This window comes from Larimichthys crocea, chromosome VI (genome assembly GCF_000972845.2).
Source record: "Larimichthys crocea isolate SSNF chromosome VI, L_crocea_2.0, whole genome shotgun sequence".
Taxonomy (NCBI): Eukaryota; Metazoa; Chordata; class Actinopteri; family Sciaenidae; genus Larimichthys; species Larimichthys crocea.
Window position 1 is genome coordinate 24,385,064 of NC_040016.1, and position 22,241 is coordinate 24,407,304.

At 40.0% G+C, this 22,241-nt stretch overlaps 1 protein-coding gene across 1 annotated transcript; it reads right to left on the bottom strand.

The window, feature by feature from the left end:
* Positions 1-1,779: 1,779 nt before the first annotated feature.
* On the bottom strand, positions 1,780-22,011 carry nampt2 (nicotinamide phosphoribosyltransferase 2). The gene is made up of 11 exons (XM_010735316.3): positions 21,719-22,011; positions 15,117-15,252; positions 14,041-14,144; positions 13,805-13,933; positions 13,394-13,552; positions 11,327-11,457; positions 10,834-11,059; positions 9,463-9,582; positions 8,077-8,217; positions 7,604-7,729; positions 1,780-5,256 (listed from the first exon to the last, which is right to left on the bottom strand). Exons 1-11 carry the CDS (start codon positions 21,764-21,766, stop codon positions 5,098-5,100), a joined length of 1,479 nt encoding a protein of 492 aa, XP_010733618.1. The 5' UTR covers positions 21,767-22,011; the 3' UTR covers positions 1,780-5,097.
* Positions 22,012-22,241: the final 230 nt, after the last annotated feature.

Genomic DNA, 22,241 nt, shown 5'->3' on the forward strand with positions numbered 1-22,241 from the left:
GAAGCAGCAGAAGTCATATAAACTGTTGCTGAATTTTGAAACCTTAAAGTGAATTTAAAAGGTTGGCATTGATAAGAAGAAGACTGAGAGCAGCAGATCACATCGGACCATCTGTCATCCTGAGTGTCTTTAAAAAAAGGGTTCAAATCCAACTTGTGGCTCTTTCCCGCATGTCGTTCCCCATCTCTCTCTCCCCAGATTTCCTGTCACTCTTCAGCTGTCTCTGACAAAATAAAGCTTGAAAAGGCCAAAAAAAAATCTTTAAAAAATTAAGAAAACTAAAGATGTCACACACAAAGATATTTAGAGTTTAGTGCGTCATTCTTATGAACAGTGACTGTCTGCTCCTCAATGGTGAGAACAAAAGAAGCTGTGAAGAAAAACAGAAACAGAATAATAGAAAATGTGCAGTCATGTTAAAGTTCACTCTTTGCACTGTGGGAGAAAAAAGATGAACAAAATGTCTTGAAGCTTTATTCTGAGAGCTAAATAATGATAAAACTCACATTTGTAGATTTCAGGGAAAGCATTTCCTCTCCTGTCAGAAATAGACCTCGTATCTCAGGTGTAATTCTAGTCAAGTAGTGCTTTTGGGGAATTTAATGAAGCCAGTAAACTTGGACAATAGAAAGACAAATACAACCTCTACATATCTTAAACTATATGATGATGATGGCTCAATGTGAAATAGTAGACTGTATAAAATGATGATTTGATGAATGAATTGTTCTTTTGTAAATTGTTCTAAATATCTCAACTCACTCAGCTGCTCTGAGATCTGCTTCAAAATGTTCTGGATGATGTCTTCAGTGCACAAACTTGAGCTCTGTCGGCTACCTCCCCCCTGTGGCTGAAAACTATACTGTCATTGACTGTTGTCCTTCGTTTCAATACCTGCTTTTATGCATCACTACACACTCCACTATACAGTCCAGTTCCACACGTAAAACAAATGATTACAAATGATTATTATTACAACTGAATGATATAAAAGTAGAGATCTAAAAATGTAAAACTGCAGCTTTTTAAAACCAAGAGAGAAGTGTGAGAAATTATATTTTTCAGGTAACAGGGTGAATTTATGGAACAGTTTTTATTTGAATAATCCTCCACAGATAGTTTATAGTGTATTTGTAACTTTCTCTTTGTCTGTAGATGATTAACAGATAGTGCATCTGTGATAATCCATGTACAACATATGCATACGCATATCCAAGATATGCTAACCAAAAACAAACATCATTTATTAAATAGAGTCATGAGGCCAAAAGGAACATTTGGCTAAATATAAAAATAAGAAGGTGAGGAGTAACAAACTGATGCCTCAGACTACACACTGAAAGATGAAATATAAGTAAAGCTGAAGCCAAACCATTTGATAATCATGTCGTCCAGAGATTTACAATGTTCTTCCAGGTTCTCATACAGTCCTCTGAGCTTCAGATCTTTTCCAGTGAGACCGCCAGTTCAAAACCTCAGTAAGCCTGTACATGACAACTCTCTGACAGAACAAGAACACTCATATGTCACCTAACTTATGGATTTATGATTAGTCTGTAGAATGTGTCAGTGTTATTCATATTACCATTGGGAGTCACCTGTCATAAAATGAGTTTGTTTGTCTGCTTGAATCTGACTGTGACATAGGCCAGACTCTAAGGTCTGTGGAGGAAGCGGACTCTGCTAAATATAAATTGTCTGGTTAACTCTACCAGCTCGACGTCAGTGTAATAACACCCTCGGCCTCTCTGGCTATGGACAAAATAACTCTCACCAGCATAAAAGTGTTTGTTTTTTTAATGTTACAAAAGGGCAGTCAAAGACAGGCACAATCAAAGATACACAATGTTTAGAAGACAGATCAGTTAGAAGGAAATCATTTTCAAAAGTATATTTACAAAAAGTATGTATGTATACTAGATGTGATTAGTGCTGGTGTTACACAAGACGTAACCCATGTTCTGCCCAGTGTTGGAGTCAAAACTTCATCTCTAATCCGTGCAGAGCAGTCATCAGCAAAAAAAAATAAAAATAAAAATCAAGCAACGTGATTATTGTTACAGAAGACTAGTCTTGTAGCCTGACATCTGTCCACACTGTGGCAGAACTGGACAAAGGGCTGTGTCATTCTAGTGTAGGGGTTAGAAACACCAGCTTGTTTAGATTTCATTAAAGCAAAGTCATCTTGGACAGTGCTTAACTCATGCAGCTATAGTGCCGTTACAAAATAGTATCACAAGATAGGAAGCATAAAGGTGAGGGAATTCCAATAACCAATGGCAACGCACAACCAACCTAAACAGCCCAAAGCAGAGTTAAGTCTTTTCTCAAGGGGTGAACTCCAGCTTCGAAACAGGCCTGCAGGTTAATTCAAGGTTCAACCTCACAAAGATTAAAAGTCTTCTGGAAGGATGGAGCCGCACACGTTGGTTAAGGCAGGTAATCAGGCGCTACATAGTTTACATCTGTGCCTTTCTCTGATTTGAAGAAATAATGCCCCTTGTGTAGAGGTATACACAGGTTGATGGAACGTTAGTGCATGAAGACTTCATGATAAAGTTTTATCATAAAATAAGTCATAAAACATCATAATCATAAAACAGGCTGAATGCAGAGGACATCAGACACTAACTCTGACAACCACTGTATATTTTACACCCCTGCTCTGTACCACTGTTTTATTATTTCAGTTCATCTGTGCCAACACCAAATCTTATCTGCCATTAACAGACTTTGAGCAGTGGTGGACTAAAGGTCAGAGGTGCCCTAGAGCACAGCCCTTAAACCCAACTGCTCCAGTGGAGCTGCAAAGTGGCCAGCAGACCAGACTGTGTTTGTACTGAACAGCGTCTGGGTGTGAATGTGGACTAAACATTTTACATAAACAAAAACAACAACAACAAATCCAGTCATTTTAGCAGTGCACAATAAGGCCTCTATTAAAGGAAGTAATAGTCAGAAATCAATATTGTATCAAAATATATATATATTTTTTTTAATGTTTGACTTTTGGAATAAATTGATTTTAATATTGCGACTCAGTCTGAGTGGAGTGATTGCTTTCTTTTGGTTTGACACTTCAGAGATGAAGCTGCAGTTTGGTGTTGTGTGTCATCATGACTGTAACTTTCATCACGTGTCAGGATGATTACAAAGATATTCAAGACTACGTGATCAAAATACTTCATCAATTGAAGTCAAATGCTCATTGTGTGTTTTAGGTTATTACAAACCATAACAGAATATGGTTTACTTTTACAGCCATCACCATGATTGGAAAGCCCTCCAAGGCAAATGTACTTTGTGACTTTGGGCTATACAAATAAAATTTGATTTGATTTGGTTTGATTTGATTTGATCACATCTCCATATCAGACTTTTGTCATGATCACATGCAAAACCAGATTTACGACAGCTTATAACAACACTGACTGAAATTACACGACAGTGAATACATTAGTTAGATGAGGGAGTTGTACAATGTGTTTAGAGCAGCACTGTTTGAATGGAAAACATTCAAAAACGGTCAAAAAGGCAAAGCAGCCCCTAAAACACACAGTGTGGTGTGTTAGTACCACCAACATCGTGATGACCTGTTCACTGCAGCTCCCAGCACCAGTAGTACCAATAATAACTCACCAGGACAAACAAACACCTGTGCTTTGAAGAAACAGAAGACATGAAGACCTCTGACAGTTTAAAAATGGAAACAGAAAATGAAAATATGTCTTCACAATTATCTGTTATATGTCCTTTGCTGAAAATGCTTTTAGGCCTCAGAAAATGTTCAGAAAATTCACACTGAGATTGTTTGGATGACATGCTCACAGCTCACAGACGTACAGGGACACATGTAGACATGGTATAAGAGATAGATAAATATAAAAGACAAACAACTTCTAGCAGACTTAGCCAGTTAGCGCCTATAAGCTGGAGCATAAACAACACTTGTCATGGTGGACTGACTGTCAGCTGCTGCTGGAAATAAACACAGTGCACACATGTAGAAAACATGTCAACAGGTGAACTAGCACTGCTAACACTGGCTCCTGACTTGGATGCAGAGTAATAATAGATAGAAGGCTCAGCAGGTTAGCCGGCTGGGAGCCTTGTTAAGCTGAGGCTTAGTTACTGCACGGCGTTTGTTTATTCAGAACAATGCAGCATTGTTGTTGCTCCGGCTAACAGAAGCTAACCGGCTACTTTTGTTAGCAGTTGTTGAGCTTGCTGGCTTATGAAGGCAGAAGTACATGAGTGGCTGAAGAGTTATGGGCAGTGACTGACAACACCACTGTCATGGAAATAAAAAAGTCTATCATAAAATTGAAATAATATCCAATAAACCTCAATGATGTTTTCTTTTAATAGTGAACGTGTGCTTTGTAGAAACATGAAACAGACGGGCGGTTATGGCTTCATGGACGTTGTTCCTTTGTCCAGACTGTGACAGTGCAGCACTCTTCTTCACTGAGGCCTTCAGACTAAAGGGCAGAAAGTAGCTGGAGCAATATATTGTGTTGACATGAGGCTGACACTGACGTTAAATTAAATATTGTACATCAAGCGCTCAGTGTGACCCATACCTAATGATGTAGCACTATTACTAGAATCAATAATACTGTTACCATTCACATTTTATTACAGTTCATGTTAGTGTTTCAAAGGCTTTTCTCCTCTAATACAAACAGAAAGAGTCATCTAGTGGAAGCTCAGAATATTTGGAGGTTTAGATTATTTTTGGCCTGAAAATGTTACCACTGCATATCAACTGTGGAAAATATGTTTAAAGATACACACCCTCATTTTGTTCAAGTGTTCAGTAACAACCCCAAACTCAGAAAGTCTATCTTTAAATGTTTTCTCCTTTTATGTCTGGATTTATTCATCTTATCATATTTAACCCTGAGCCTGAGTTTGTGGATATGGCAGGACGGTGTGATGTGTGCGTACTGAGTACTGTGGACTGTCATTAGAAACAGCCTTTCACTCCCATTCAACATGTTGAGTTTACACTGATGACGGGTCCCTTTACACTGCACTCTTCATTCCAGTGCACACTGAAGTACTGTATGCAATGAGAGAGTGTTCGTGGTTGATCTAATGAATCCCATTGATGTGATTGTGCAGCAGCTCCTGATCGTGGTTGTGCAGGGTGGGGTTCACCTCCTCGTCCCTCAGCCGAGCATTCTTCCTGATCTCCTCCAGGGAGTAGTCCTTCACCAGGGTGCCATTCTCAAAAACAGTCACCAGCAGGTCCTGAGAAACAGAGCACACACCCATAAATCAACATAAAGTTTGATCACAAGGCAAGAGGGCAGGAACAAATTCTGATTTTTTTGTTTGTTTAAAATGTGTCCCATAATTCTCTCTGGCTACTATGCTCAACTCTTCACTTTCGCCAACTTTTTATTTTATATATAGAATTTTGATAAAACTCACGTGATTAAATTATATTAAGACTTAGTTATGCAGAATTAAGAGCGTGGCCACTTTGATTGGCAGGTGGATTAAGCCATTTTGGTGGCTTGTTTGAGCACCCAGGTTTCATGTAGCCCACCCACTACAAATGCTTGCTATAACTACCTGTCAATAATTAATCAATGAATCTATGAAATGGAATGGACCTGGAACTAAAACAGAAACAGAAGATTCTTGCTGGGCAACCAAAAATAATTCATATCATCAAGAGAAGTTCAGATAAGCGAGAAGAGGTCAGAAATGAGGATGGGCCCCCTCCTGGCCTGATGGTTAAGGTGCGTCCCACACAATCACAACGTCCCCACATCAATTCCAGCCATAAACCTTTTGTGTATAGTACGTCAGGGGTGCAATTCCAAGGGCCCACGACTGACAGGGGCCCCAAAAAGGTAAATAGGTAAACACCAATATAAAATTATTGAACCATCATCAGTGAGTATGTATATTTCCTAGTTGCTAGTACTAGTATTGAACTACAAGACGCAAAACAGCTGCAGGCCTTTGATTAGAGTTATGTAAAGCTTTTGATGGGATAGTTAGGTCCTAGAGATGTGGTGACAACAGCTGCACAGAGGGGGCCCAATTTGATTTTTTTGTCATGGGGCCCAAAATTCCTGGCGGTGCCCCCTGCAGTACGTCATACGCCGCTCTCTGTCCCTATGTTTCCTGTCTCTCTTCAGTTCACAAGTCCTCACCATGTGGTTGTGGTCTGTAGACAATGGACAGCTTCTCATCGTTACAGCTTCTTAACAGTGAGGCTGTTATTATTCCTTAAATAACTGAACATATCAACAGAATATCTTTAGGTTTTGGACTGTTGGTCAGACAAATCAAGCAATTTGAAATCATCATTGTTGGCTACCATTTCAAACATTAAATGATTCATTTGTAATAAAAAAACTGGCAAGTTGCAGCCCTAAAGCAGAGAGAGACATGGTTCATCTCATAACATCTATTCATCTATCCATCTATTCATATATCCATCTATCCCAGCTGACTTTGGGTGAGAGGCGGGGTACACGCTGGACAAGTCGCCAGCTTACCGCAGAGCACATAGAGACAACCATTCCCACTCACATTCACACCTATGGACAATTTAGAGTCACCAATTAACCTGTTAAGGAACATGTCTTTGGACTGTGCGAGGAAGCCGGAGTACCCAGAGAGAATACAGCAAACTAAAGATGTTATTTTTAGTTTTAGTTTTTGATCAGTAAAACTACATGATAGTTAAAATGTTCTTTACTGAACGGACAGCATTTTCCCCACTGCACACGTTGTCATGATGAAACATGTATGTGATTGGTCTCTCTTTTACAAAGAATGAATCTAGCTGAAGTGATTTCACTCAGTGTTAATTTCTTCTGTTGTTAATAGACACACTAAATGGTTTGGATTGAACCTGGAATTGCTGCTTGCTGCAATATTTCTGGGCATTTCTACCTGAATTATAACAAACGGCGGGCATAAAATGAAACAAGGTCCCTGACTGGAATTAAACATATGGTTTGTGGAGAATACGCAGATCTTTTATTTTTGACAGACGCTGTGAGTGGTCGTGTCAAGCAACAATGAACAGATGAGGCTGGCTGTGAAATCCTGCAGATTTTCAAAATAAAACACTGTGCAAACTTCAGATTGAACAAACAGACAAAAGTGAAACAATTTACCTACATAGCATATTTACTTGTGGTAGAATCACAAGCACATGAAAATGACCAGATCTGAACAGGTTAACAAGGTTTGGTGGTGAGGTTTAAAGCTGCACGGAGAACAAACCCAAACAGTGCCACAGCTGCGATGTGACAGAGACCCGGTGCCCGGTGGGATCCAGGTGCAAGTTGATGATCATATCTGTGCTGTTACTATTACTAGTCTAGGTGTTGTGATAAAACACTAACCACAAAGCTTCTGACGTGGAAAGAAATGTAGTAGTAAGTAGTAAATTTAAACACTGAGTGTAATCTACAAACCACCCCAATGTCAATAAGATGGAAGTTATTGTTAGTTTGATTATACTTAAGGAGCCACTGAATCCTTGTTTGGCCTATCAAACACATTCTATACAAATACATAGGATGTGTTATATCACACTGATCGTAATAAATGAATTGCTGGGACTTACCTCCTCAGGCTTGCCTGCTCCTCTCTCTATCGTCTCTAAGAAGCCATCAGAGTTTCTCCTCAGTGATAATCGACCCCTCTTTGACATCTTGGATAGGTCGGTCACCGGCTGCTTGTACACGTCCATCTGGAAGAACACACACACACACACACACACACACACACACACACACACACGAAAGGTCAAAGTTGAACCATGACATAGCTCTGCAAAGTCTTCCATATGTCTAAATCAATGGCCAATTTTAAAACTACAGATAGTCTGTAAAAGTGACACTTTTAGCTGGACTGTGTCTGTTCATCATAACTGCATTGACCATCAAAACATGGTCATGTTTATCATGGTGAGAAAACAAAAGCCAGGTGATAAGGCCAAGCTGCAGCCCTCATTTATTTACCAGGAAGGTCATATTTATTACAACACACTGATAATCAGTAAAGTCAGTGAATGAACTGTCGTCGTTGGCAGCTTACCCCCTTGCCGTTAGTCTCCACATAGCTGCACTTGAAGGCACAGCTGAGCGTATCTCTGTTAAGTTTCTGAAGCAAAGCGCTGCCACAGCCGAAGAAGATGTTCTCAGCACTCCAGCCTTCATCACTCAGCTTCTCAAGAATCTATAGAAAACAAAAAAGGAAGGCTTCAAACATAACATAACAGACATCAACATGATTCAGATTTGATGCTGAAGCATGGAAATAAGTTGATGACACGCCGGCAGCAAAGGTTGTGGGTGATAATAACAAAGCCTTGATAATATACAGACATAGTGGCTTTTAACAGAGCACAAACTAAGAACATTGGACATCATCTAATATGTCTTTAAAGGGAAATAAAGGGCAGTGCAGTAGAGATCACTGTCACCTTAAAACAACAACGTTCTGTAATGGTGAGTGAATCGTATCAATAATAAGACACACCAGCACGTCAAACATGTACCTCTCTGCCTACATTTCCTAACTCCCACCTAACCTAGTTACCCTTGTTAGGTGCACTGTTGAGTGAAGCCACAATGGACTGACACTAAGCTGACACTTTGAAAATAGAACATCCCTAGTTACATGTAGTGATGGGAACCGATTTTGTCCATGTTGTGTGTTGTGTTCATGAAATGAAGACACAACATGGAAGCCACACCAACAATGTTAGCGTCAGACGTTGATTGATACAGTGCACCAACACCACACCTGCTCTTACATGTTACTAACTTCATATTCTTATGTCAGGTGTAGTGTTGGTGTGATGTTGATGTCACACCTAAATGCTATGACATCTCATATCTTGTCCAATGTCAGCTGGCCCCTCACGACCCTCCAATGGATAAGCCATTAAACATAATGGATTTATAGGGAAATACAACCTGGTTGTTATTGTCATAGTTTAGTTACACAATCTGTGCTGAGATCTGGGGACACAGTGTCTCTGTCATATATAGTTACGGTTATCGTTTCACATTTGGACACAGACAGGTTTGAACAAATCCACAGTTTAACCAAACTCTCTATGCACTTTATTTGGAGATAAGAAATAAAAAAACTTCTGGTCTCTGTGGCTGATACCAAAGTCATAGCACTGCCCAATGAAAAAAAAAAGACACAGATTGTCAGATCTACATGAAGAACATGTGACTGTATCTTAAAAATGTTGAAACTTATAAACAAACAGAAATGTCTTCAGACTTTTCTCATTTTTTTAGAAATATCCCAGTGAAAATGGTGTAATGTGTGGCCTGCTGTCTGCCTTAAGACCTGGTGGATATTAGAGACACAGCTGTCTCTAATAGCTGAAGTAATGACCAAAAAATAAAAGTGAATCTGCAACAGGAAGGCAAAAAAAAAACAACAACCAAACTTTTTTCTCACCTCTTCCACTGAGTTGAGGTCAATGCCATCTCCTTGAATGATTCGCAGGTAAGACGGCAGCACTTTGTATCCCACAGAGTTCAGAGAACAGCCAAAACACTCCTCCAGAATCTTGAGGACCTACGAGTGGGAGTTTGATTCATACATGTAGGTACCAGCGATTTAAGATGGAGCGGTCTGAACATCTTGACTAGGAAGCAGTACAATGGAGAGTTTAGAAGAAATGAATGTTCCAAAGATCTGGTTAAAGACACTTTATAACAGAGAGGCTGATCTGACAACCTCAGTACAGCTGTCACCTCTGCACCTCCTAGTCATATGAAGAGCCACATCATCAATCACTTTATACACTAAACGATTGACACACACAGCTGTCAAAGGTCAGGAGGTTATGATTATGTGAATCGTGTTACTAACATGTGTTTCTCCAGTGTGTGGTACAGTATGAAATGAGTGTATGGGCAGATTGACTTTAGCTGGTTTCAGATGAATCTGAACATCCTTTGACTGAATTTTGTGTTACACACCTGCTCCCTCATTTCTCCTCATATTGGCTAGATCAGGAGGCCATGCTCTGCTGCGTGTGCTCGTGTGTCATTTGTGGACACTGAAAATGAAGGTTCACTTTTAAGACTATCATTAGTGCTCACACAGCACTGAACACTGTAGTGTATGCACACTTACTATGTGGCGCCAGTCTCATTTGCATATAAAATGAGCTGAAACATGGAATTCAGGTCCCCCTTAACTAGTTACTGTGGTCCACAGCTCAGAGGCCTGCTGCTCCACTCAGAGTCTGGAAATGTTTATGACTTACTTATTACTTACTATTTCATGTGGGCTTCACACTCTAAGGGAATAAAGGAGAAATCAGTAACCAGTACGTATCTCACCAGTGTGTAACTGTAATAGTGCACCATCATATGAGCACAGATGACACAGGGGCAGTACGATACCTGATATACACCATGAGGGAATCAAACTGTAAAATAACAGGCCATGAGCTACCATCTACTCCTGAAATCACAACAATCAGACTATAGGAAATGAAACATAATAATCTTTATGACTCCTCTCATCCTGCTAACCATCTTTCTAACTTCCACCTTTAACCCAGAAGCTGCTCATACCCTTCTAAAATCATCACTGTGCTGTTATTATTCCTGCCTGTGACACTCTGCATGCATACAGTGGGATGCTTGTTTTAATGATTTATTATTAATAATAACTACTTCATTTACCTTTATGTCCTAAGATGGTTTCTGTGTGTGAGGTGGGTTCTTGTTGTTTTTGTGTGAGCTCACCAAACCAATTCCTGTTAACTATGTTGAAGGAAGAAATCATACCAGTACTGCCAGTCCAGTTATGTACCTCAATGAGAGTCTCTGCAGGATCTCCAGAGTCTGGCCGGATGACCAGACACGAGTCTTGGCTGCGCTCCATGACTCGCTCTTTCAGCTTGTCACCCCAGATGTGTTTACAGGCGTTAAAGATGTCGTAGCTGTCACTGACCACTGACACTGGCCCTGAGGAGAACTGGTCCAAGACTCGCTCAAACGCCTCCTTCTCCCTGCTCCTTCCCCAGGAGATGATGGTACTACATGACAGAAGGGGAGTAATGGACTCAGTCTTGTAGTGCTAGAGATGTTAATACTATAGTTTTATTACTTGTAAAAACAAGCCCTGATGGTGTTATAGTTACAGGCCAACGAAACACATTAAAAAACAAAATAAATGAAGCATCAGGCTCTTTTTCTAATTGATAGAGTTGATTGATGTTGTCATAGACTCCATGTATTGATATACACAGCCTAATCAATGATTTATGTATTTGTGTGTGTGTGTGTGTGTGTGTGTGTTATACCTGTGCTCTGCTGCTGGAATGGAGAAGCCAGCCATCGGGCAGCTGTAATATCGCTGAGCCATCAGCAACCCAGCTACTGTGTCTGTACTGCAGAAATTAACCATGTGAGCTGCTCCCCCTAATGCTGCAGACTGGAGAGTCAACATGGAAACGATGAATCACTTTCAAATTGTTCCTTTGACTTCAGTTTAAATTGAATCATTTAGCAAACACAAATGTGTAACATGGCTGTGGCATCCTGTCAATCTGACAACTGAACTTGAGACTTGACATGACTTTTTACACCTAACAGACTCAGAACATCATCTTCCACCCAGAACTTTGAAATTTTTCAATATCTGTCAAGAAATCAATAACAACAAAAAAACATTTTATCAACAAATCTGACGCACGACTGAAACATATGAGTCTCTGATCGCTACCAGAGAGTCTCTGTGCTTTCACTGACCAGTAGGGTTGCAAAGGGATGGAAAATCTCCAGTAAATTTCCCGAAACTCTCCATGGGAAGTTGAGGGGAATTTTGGAAACATTCCAAATCAGAAACAAATTATGGAAATTGGGGTAATTTAGTAATTGGGGGTAAGCTAGCATCATGATAAGTTGACTCATAAATGGTCAATGAAATGATGCTAGCTATGGCTTATTTAGCCTCTAACCTATCAGCTAGTTTTCTACTGTATGAATACATTTTCATGTGCTATTTGCAAGTTAAACATTAATACCATACATCAAATTTATTTACCCCATCATGTCATCAAAACTTACTTCACTTTATGTCGTCTATGGGCTCAAATGTGTGGCTTCAATAGTCTCTGTGTGCCCTGGTCCAAGGTTGTAGAAATGATTATATTTTATTCGTAATTGATGATTACTTGTTTAACTTAAACTGGAGTAGTGTAACAAAAACAATTTCCCCCTGGGATTATTAAAGTATTTCTGATTCTGATTGATTCTGATGATCTGTGCATGCGATGGGGTGGGGCAGCTGTGGCTCGGAGGTAGAGCGGGTCTTCCACCAATTAGATGATCGGCGGTTCCCGATCCCTGGTTCGATCCCCTCCAGTCTACATGTCAAAGTGTTTTTGGGCAAGATACTGAACCCCAAATTGCTCCTGAAGGCTGTGCCATCGGTGTGTGAATGTGAGCATTTGGCACCTTGCATGGCAGCCAATGCCATCAGTGTATGAATGTGTGTGAATGGGTGAATGAGATACGTACTGTAAAGTGCTTTGAGTGGTTGGAAGACTAGAAAGGTGCTATATAAGTACAGTCCATTTACCATTTACCATGTGATGGAGGAATGCACAGTGCATGTAGGGGCCGTGGCCTCAATAGACCTGCAGTAAGCAGTGTGCTATGTACATGTGATTTTTTTTTATTTCCATAAATTCCCATTAATTCCCATGGAAAGTTTCCCAGAATTTTGCAACCCTACTGACCAGTGAGAGAGCCCCAGTGCAGTAAGCTAATGATTCTGTCAGGGACAGTGATGAGTTCAGCATGAAGAATGAGTGTTCCTTCAGGCACTGAACAGCTCATTAGGCTAACACTACACAGACACTTGTCTGCCTTCATGTTATCTTAAACACACTCTCAACTCAAAGTCAGACTGTGAGAATATGTTGTTTGAATCCTTTTGACAATAAAATCATGTTCACCAGCTCCATGGCTCAGTTGCACAACCGACTGATAACTGAATTTACATTCCAGCTTTATGCTTATTATGTAAGACTTTCTCTCTGAGTTTTATTGAGTTCTTTTAATCTAACCTTTGTGTCTGTAATCAGTGGTGACCAGTACGATATCATACAATCATTTCACAACATCAGCATGGCACAGGAATACGCACAAAGCACGTATCACAAGATGCCTGTTTGCTGCACAGGCCATGCCCTTTTAGATTTTTTTAGAAAAACACAACACAGAATATTAAGCTGATTCTATGTAGAAATTCCTGTTATAGTGCAGTATCTCTACATACTACATAAAGTACAACATCGATTGCAGTGTGGTGCAAGAGACACAGGTAAAATAAGAAGCATCAGATTCGCTTTGGAAGGACTGACCTCCTGCGAGGAGACTCCTCTGTAGCCAAAGTCATGCAGTTTTAGGTCCAGGCCTTCCAGACTCCCTGAAGTGGCCTTCATGTGCTTGGCCAGGATCTTCTTAAACTCCCTGGATATGGTGGCTACTGTGATGGGATACCACATCTGAACCAACATGGTCTACAGCCAGCACAAGGGGGTGGTTGAAAATGGAATGAGTGTGCGAGAAAAGAGAAGAGGTTGTGAATAATCAGTTGGTGAGGAAAAGAAAGATTGCAAAGATAGCATTTTGACCTCCAATTTAATGTAAAACTGTAAAGATCACAAATCATAGAAGTTAGGGTTCTGTTAATGTGTAGTAAAAGTATGGAATATGTTATGTGATCTAATCACTTCTAAAGTCTAACACTAAAAACACATTTCTGGGTTCACCTCAATGTAGTTGGTGAGCCAGTAAAAGTTGGGATCTGTGTTTTCCACAGTGAAGAGCACGTTGCCTCTCGGTATGATCCTTCCCTCTGGGACAGCTTTGATCCGGATTGGAAGACGGCCATCATGTTTCTGCCACCGTAACAAGCACATTCACTTTAGGTTATATGATATATGATGATGAATGACTCTCTGTGAGTCAGTCTGACAGACTGACCGCTGAAAATGTCTTTGTATACCTCAAGGACTTTCCTCCAGCCTTCTTCATCGAACACAGCCTGTTTGAAGTGCATCTGGTAAAAGAGCTTGGCTTCCTGAATCTTCTCCTCTGTGATCACTGGGCCTGGAGAGAACACACAAAGTTGCCACAGCCTCAGTCACATGCAGGAAATCAGCTAGAAAACTGCCTTGCCTGTGCTACCTGATATCAGAGTACGAGTTCATTTTCTGTTTTGTTTCCACCTTTGTGTTTTGATTTAACAACCCACCTTAGCTCATACTTCTGAGCTGTGAGCTTTCCAAAGTACAGCGTGCTACTGGCGACCGCTAAACGAGGAAGTTTGCTGATTTGAGAAGTTTTGCTGCCTATGGCCTTTCAAATGTTTCTCATACTGTACATCAGGCATGTCCAAAGTCTGGCCTGGCGGTCAGATTTCATGTGGCCCAAGCTTCATTTTTATAATATATTATTTATGGCCTGCTAGGATTGTCAGACACTGTATGGCTGGAAGATTTGGCTTTTTCGGTTGACATAATGAATCATTTGAATGCACTAAACGTTAACCTCTAAAGGACATAACCGCTGGTGTTATACCTGTAGATGTGACACTAAATATGACTTTCTGACTGATTTTGTTAAAAAGAGACAGAGTGATACGTTTTAAACTTAAATGTTAACATACTTTGCATTACTCATAATAAGTCATGTGTACAATGAACATGAGGTTCAGATTTGTATCAACTTTAACGTATTCCATACAATTTATTCTGTTATCTGACTCCAGATGCGAAAGAAAGGAAGAACTGGTTTTTAGATTTGTTCACACCTGATTGGTTTAGATTTGGTTACATTGTCATTTTAAAATGATAATTGTGACAATGAAAACAAAATTGTTACAGAACATTTGTATATGTAACTTTTATTGTTTTTTTTGTTTATTGATTTTTTTTTTTTTTAATCTTAGTATTGGCACCCAGGCATCTTCAAATTGTCAAATGTGGCCCTCCTTAAAAAAAGTTTGGACGCCCCTGCTGTACATACTGCCTTATGTTTCTGTCAAAATCTTTCTTAGATCAGAGGTGAGCATGTGAATACCTGCCAGGTACTTCTTTAGCAGATACTGAAGACCAAAGAACACCACTTCATTTAACTGGGAGCCTTTCTTGTGTCGGCATTCAAAGTAAGAGTAGATCTTGCTGACATTTGGAGGATACTGTTTGTAGTGTGTGATCTGAAAGACAAGAAACAGACAGAGGTCAAGCACAACCAGCTTATAGGCAAACTAATGTTCACCCTCAGTATGGGTAATGCTGATCACTTTCTAATCTTATCACAGAAGGGAGATTTATATTGCCAAATAGCAGAAAATAAAACCCTGATTAGTTCAAAACCACAGGATTCTCTGATCAACGTGACACTTGCATGCACAGTAAACATGTTTTTCAGGAACCGTGTGGGGAGGAATGACGACAACACAAGTCTTTCTTTGTGCTTCTGCAACACTAATTCAATAATAAATAGCAACAAACAGTTCAGTCAATGGAAGAAATAGCCTTAAGATACATTCTCTGCATTCCGCTGCCTCCTTTTCAAAGCTCTCTGTCCTTCCCCTTCTTGAACTTAAAGACTACAACAGCACCAATAAGAGTGTTCTACTTCACTTTACTTACATAGCATAGTAAATACATGTAAATAGTAAATGGACTGTACTCATATATCTCCTTTCTAGTCTTCCAACCACTCAAAGTGCTTTTACACTACACATCTCATTTACCCATTCACACACATTTTACACCGATGATGGGAAACCCTGGTGTATGCTAGCAGCCTAGAACCCGCACGGAGTTAACTGTTTTATACATGGGTTAATGATTAAAGGTATATTCATGTATTCACAAATTAAATCTGAAATGCTTGGAGCATCATATGGACACTTCATCTATAGCTACAGATACTGTCAGACTGTGGGGAACAAATAAACTCCATGGACCTTAAAAAAACAACAACAGAAAAAACAGTCTGTGATGTGGTTAATATGAGCTTCACCCATATTTTCACTCCTCTCTGTCCGCCACCATTACAGTAGTAGTCATTATTTAGCTTTATAAAGCCAAAATTTGCCCAGCAAGCATACAATTTAATACAACTGATCTGAAGACAGCACACTCACACTGAAAACATGGCAAAGAAACGCCAGCATGCTGCTTCAAATCACTGGACGTCTGCTGTTACACTGCTACACAACTGAAATGGAGTGTAAAATGAGCTCATTTTAAATTGTCAGAGGCATCCCAACACCACTGTGACTGATATACACAGTTCCTGTGGTAATTAATACAGCACAAACACCTAAGACTGTACACTGTGCAGAGTGGCTCACAAGAACTGAACAGAACTAGTTTACAGTCGTACAGATGAACACACAACAGAGTCAAAACAGTGCTGAAAAATAAGAGTAACAAGAAGCAAGTATGTGTACACACCAGCATGATTATGGTATTAGCATACCGTGAACACACCAAATCCAACAGTAAAGCTTTAAGAGCTGCAAGGCACGAGGGCATATCAGAAACTTGCGTAGTAAAGCTAAAGCTGTGCTGTGGGTACATACTGGATATAGTCGTTAATTATTACAAGTAGTTATGCAACTACTTGCTGCAGGTTATGCAACACAGAATTTGGTCTGAAAAGGAAACACACAAGTCACATGCAGCCCATCGATCAGTGCTCAAGTGAAAAACATGCAGTCATGTCAGCAGCATCACAGTCAGCATCATCACTGCTGAGGACATCCAATTATGCAAGAATATGAATATGAAATGATTTCTTCTGAACCAGCTCAGCTTCTGAACTTTTGGCTGCGGTGCAAACCTTTGAATGACATCTAACAGTGACATCTGACATTTAACTCGACTGAGCTGATTCAGGGAAATATTATAGTGGTCCAAGTTAACCACCATAATACATATTCCAAAATGATCCATTATGGAACCTGCTAACAATCCCACAACCCCAGAAACCGCACAAAGAAGGATCTTTGAGGAACACCACACAGTAATGGAGGATGTGCAGATGCTCCTGACCATTCAAATCTCTATGGAGCAGCAGAACTCGATTTAACTGCAACAGCCAATTATACTGCGGAGGAGACGTCAGATGTTCCTCTTGAATCCCCCAATATAGACAATAATAGATATCCTGTAAGAAGGTCAGCGAGAAGCACGCACACCTAGGACACCCAGTATCAGACAACATCCACTGTTTCATGTTGTAGTTGTAACTATACTATTAATGTAATAGTACTAATCAACTCAATGTGCTTCCATTTTGAGTTTATTAGTACTATTACATAAATCTTATTACTTGCTTCACATTAAGTTTGTTAGTTAATTTATATTAAAACTATGTGATTCAAATGGATGGACATTTTCTATGCTACAGAAATACCTAAATATTTTTTTGACTGTATGAGATGTCTTTCTATTCAAGTGTATACCTGCAGCCTAGCAAGTAATTATTAATTAATAGAATCAATCGATGAAACTCTTTCTGAGTGTATCATGACAACTTTGTTCTGCACTTAAATTACATGATAACTGAAATATTTCTTACAATTATTCCTTCTTTGAAAAGTTGCAATACACACCCGTACACAACACCGACACGATATGATAAGATGAGATAAGATGGACTTGATCCCCACCACTGAAATTAGGTTAGGTTAGGTTAGGTTAGGTTTCTTTATTTGTCTCCACCAGGGAGAAATTTGTCTTAGAGATAGGGGAGGTTACAGCACCATAAAACACATAAACATACCACAAACAGTACAGACGTAGCAACCTACAATATACACATACCAGCATGACATGAAATAAAAAGATAAAAAGACAGGTATTCACAATACATATACCAGTAATATTCATCCTGCCATAAATATAGCTCAATCATACATCCCCTAAAAATTATCACACTTTCAGCCACCAATCAATTTCCACACCAACACACATACACTAACTTTATAACCTTTTTAAAAAGTTAAGAATCCATCCAAAAACAACTACATTCATTTCTGGTCATTAATTAGCTTAGTAGATAAGGGAATAAAAGAGTACTTAAAGCGATTGTGCTTGCACAGGGGAAGCCTGTATCTCTTCCCAGACTTAAGAAGGATATATTCCCTATTCAGCACATGAGAACTGTCTGATAAAATGGCGTTTGCATGTCTGATAGATGCCTGCTCAAAAAGATCCTGTGGGTTAAGGGGGGGCATCACACCCATAATCTTACCTGCAGTTTTGACTAGGCTCGAAATCTCGGCTCTAGATTTTACTGTGAGATTGCCAAACCAGCAGGTTTTCCTGCTTTCCTGCTGGTTGATGATGATGATGAAGGTTTTCCAGAAACAGTAAGTAAATAAAGAATAACTGCACAGTGTAGTAAATGCAATTAGCACAGAAAAAGTAGCTGCAGATGTAAAAAGGGTTAGCATGTATTGAGTGAAGTTACAACAGTGCTGCATTATGTCATCATTATAAAAGGAAAATCTAATAAGACCTCAGCACTAGATGAAGAGTGGAATCACCTTCATTCATCTAGAGTTCATGGGATCAATATTGGTGGAGACATACTGGATTTCTGAGGGTATTATTTTTTTATTTTTATCCAGTAACAATGTATTAACCATGTTTTAAAACACAAACATGTAACATTAACAACAATCTTGACATGGGACCCTTAAATTAGATCATGGTGCAGGTACAGAGTCGAGTCTGACATAAAGAAATGATTACATGTTCGCAAGACATAATACTGAAGAACAACAAGTTGGTGTGCTACATCAGGCCATATTTAATGAGTGAGGTCATTATTTAAATGTCAAAATATTGATTTGATGTCACAAATCGATGAGCAGGGTCGATGGTTCTCACAGTGTTTTACACAAGAGTGTCCTTCTGCCAACTTGTGACTCTTCTTTTGGTTTTTGAGATTGTCTGTCTTCTTGTGTAAATTATGTAAATTATTCTTATATAGCTAAATTATTTAAGTTTGACCATGTGGCCCTGTCTTCCAAAAACATGTGCTGAAATCAAATGGAAACACAACACCGCTATAAACAACTAATTACAATGATCAATAATGCTAAATATTCACATGCCATTTTGTAAAACTGACGCAAAAAAAAACGTTGAGATGAAAAGGCAAACTGAGGGCATGTTATGGTAGGACAGTGTTTCAGTAATGACTTCAAATCGTGTACAGTGCAGCACTGTAAGCCCAGTGAGCCCAGCCTCTTTCAGAGCAGGAATCCTCTGTGCTGCTGCTGCTGCTGCTGCTGCTGCTCTGGACTTGTTTTCAGGGCTTGTTGGAGCTAATAAAAAGCCTGGTTGGTGTTCATCATGCAGACCTTTGCCATTTGGCTGTGGTGCAAACCTTTGAATGACATCTAGCAGTGACATCTGACATTTAACTCGACTGAGCTGAGCATACTGAACACACCAACACTGACTCACCAGTGGATTTAGGTTATAAATTCACTGAAATGAAACTGAAAGCTAAACAGGCAAATAAAGGTTGGAATATGTGATACAACAGCTGTAGTTAAAGAGGGATTTACTGGCTAAGGACTGACTTGCTCTTGAGAACTTCGACTTGGAGTCCAGACACTCCTTAATATGGCTTCCACTGCCATCTTTATCTCTGAGTACATATAGAGCAGGGTTCGGCAACTAAGTTTGGACGCGGGCCAATTTTTTTCCTGACAATTCCATCGCGGTCCATGACCATGCGGGGGGGGGGGGGGGGGGTTTTCTGCGTCCGTGATTGGCTGAGTGAGAACCGCACGTGTGTTCTGCGTCCTGATTAATTAGGGAGTACTGTACAAAAATGTGTGTAATAAGGAGTATAAAAGTGTGGGTGGTAGGGGTTTTTACGGCCTTAAAACATAATTGTTAACTAAAAGATATATTAAATAGATAATATATAATATATAATATATATATATATATAATAATAATATATAATATATATATATATATATATATAGAATATAATATTAATATATATATTAAAATAAATCAACGTCATCTAGCGGCCAGATATAATTGATGGCGGGCCAGTTTTGTCGTCGTACAGAGACTCACTCGTAGCACCTCGCTCTGAATTCAAGGTGGCGATTTCATTGGCTAGATAGAATCACATGGGAGTATGACTCTCACACGATGTGGTTGGTACCTTCCAATGCTGCTCTGCAGTGCTTGGATAGGGAAAGTAATGTTACGGCATGAAATGCCTCGCCTGTCAAAAAAAAATTCTACATTTCTCGGTCCGGATGATTGGCGACCGGTCCGGTCCGGACCCCGGTCCGCGGGTTGGGACCCCCGGATCTAGATGGTTAGTAAAAAGAACTTGACAGATAGATGTAGACAAAACATAAAAAACTATGTACATTATGTAAATAAACATTCTGAATACACCCCATACGATATGCAATATGCATGCTTCTCTCACATCTCTCATACTTGGGCCTTCACTGTCTGTCTGCTTCAGATGCCATTCAACAATCAATTTATTATTTTACAAAATCTGAATTTATGTTTGACAAAACAGAATTGGTGGACCAATGATGCAGGGGGGCCCAATAAGCTATCTAATTTAACCCGTACCTTCCCATGCTGCAATAACTTTAAGCCTTAATATAATGTGAACAGGTGAGTTGTATATAAATTCACCCTCAGTGCAGTTGTCATGAACGGGGAAATTAGCTACAGAGACCAAAACTGTTTTTTGTACCAGGCTGTAAACATGTTTATTTCTGCTGTGAAACATGGGGACTTATGGAGACTGACTCACTTCTGGAGCCAGCCTTTAAGTGGCTGCTCGAGAAATTACAGTTTTTAGCACTTCTGCGTTGGCTTCATTTTCCAGCTACAGAGGCCGCCTCTTGGTACCACGGAGGAAAATTTCATGCCAACTGCAAAATCAGTCTACAAGTACATGTTTTTTTTTTGTTGTTGTTTTTTTTTACATTTACCTGCCAATGTCAGACAGGACATAACGCTCATTTTAGACTGTTGCTGTGTATTGTACACGTGTGCATACAGTGGACAGATTGGGGCTCAGCAGCAGCGTTTGTACTGGAGGACTGTGGCCATGTCAGGAGAGTGTCCTGTGCTGAACACTGGCACCAAAGGCTTGGTCAGCTTCATTGTCTTGTTTATGATTTCTTTTAACAGATATGACTTGAAGAAACGGAGTGAAATTTGGACTGGGTGAGGTCAGCTGTGGAGAAGAGTTTTGGATGAAACGAAACTTAAACTCTCCACAGTGGCATGAGTGCAAATATGTACAACTTTGCTGAAATGCCACAGCTCTGTAGACTCTACCCCGTGTACCTGTCCCTGCTCATTGTATGCTGACCTAATGACCACCATAAACACAGCATACAGCGTATGTCACTGCTGCTGGTGTCATACTTTCACTCCTGTCCCTGCAGTCATCCATTACAACAGTCAACACATGCTATTAAGCGAAAACGCATCGGCCAACGTCATTTGTGTTGTGCAACGGCATGTTAACCTTACAGCAGGTTAGTGAAGAGCTGACTGTCCCAAACTAACTCAGTGTATTTGTTGGGATTTAATGGGAACAACTACAACAACTACAACAACAACAACTACAACTACAACGGGTTAACTCACCTTGTAAGAATCCGTCGCAAGCAGGAAATTAAAATCCTGTGCTGCCATTGTTGTGGATGAATGAATTAACGTAAATGTCAGTCTACGGTCTCCGTCTCCTCGAAGCACCTGAACAAGAGAGAGCGACCCGGAACCCGGACCCGGCGGCGGAGAAAAGAAAGCCTTTACCGTCGACACACCGAGCTTTACCGTGTGTTTCTTCACGGAGCTTCGTTGAGTCGCTGAGCGCTGGAGGCTGCGGTCACTCCGCAGGATGGCGGTTGTTGTAAAGGGGCGGGTTCAGGACGCATGGCCACGCGCACGTCCTCTCACCGCCTTCTGAGCAGCTACGTCATGCTGCATTCAAGGCATGTGGGACTTTTTATTGAGAGACGTTAAAGGAACACTCTGATGTTTCGGACCATAGACACATATACACAGACACATATACATAGACACATATACATAGACATATATACATAGACACATATACATAGACATATATACATAGACACATATACATAGACACATATACATATACATA

Bases quoted from the DNA above. Each gene is read 5' to 3' on its own strand.
- nampt2 (XM_010735316.3), bottom strand. From the start codon at position 21,766: ATGGCAGCACAGGATTTTAATTTCCTGCTTGCGACGGATTCTTACAAG. The intron at 13,934-14,040 runs GTATACAAAGAC...TTACGGTGGCAG, and splicing joins GCTGGAGGAAAGTCCTTGAG to AAACATGATGGCCGTCTTCC. The intron at 8,218-9,462 runs GTGAGAAAAAAG...TGTTTTCTATAG, and splicing joins ACCTCAACTCAGTGGAAGAG to ATTCTTGAGAAGCTGAGTGA.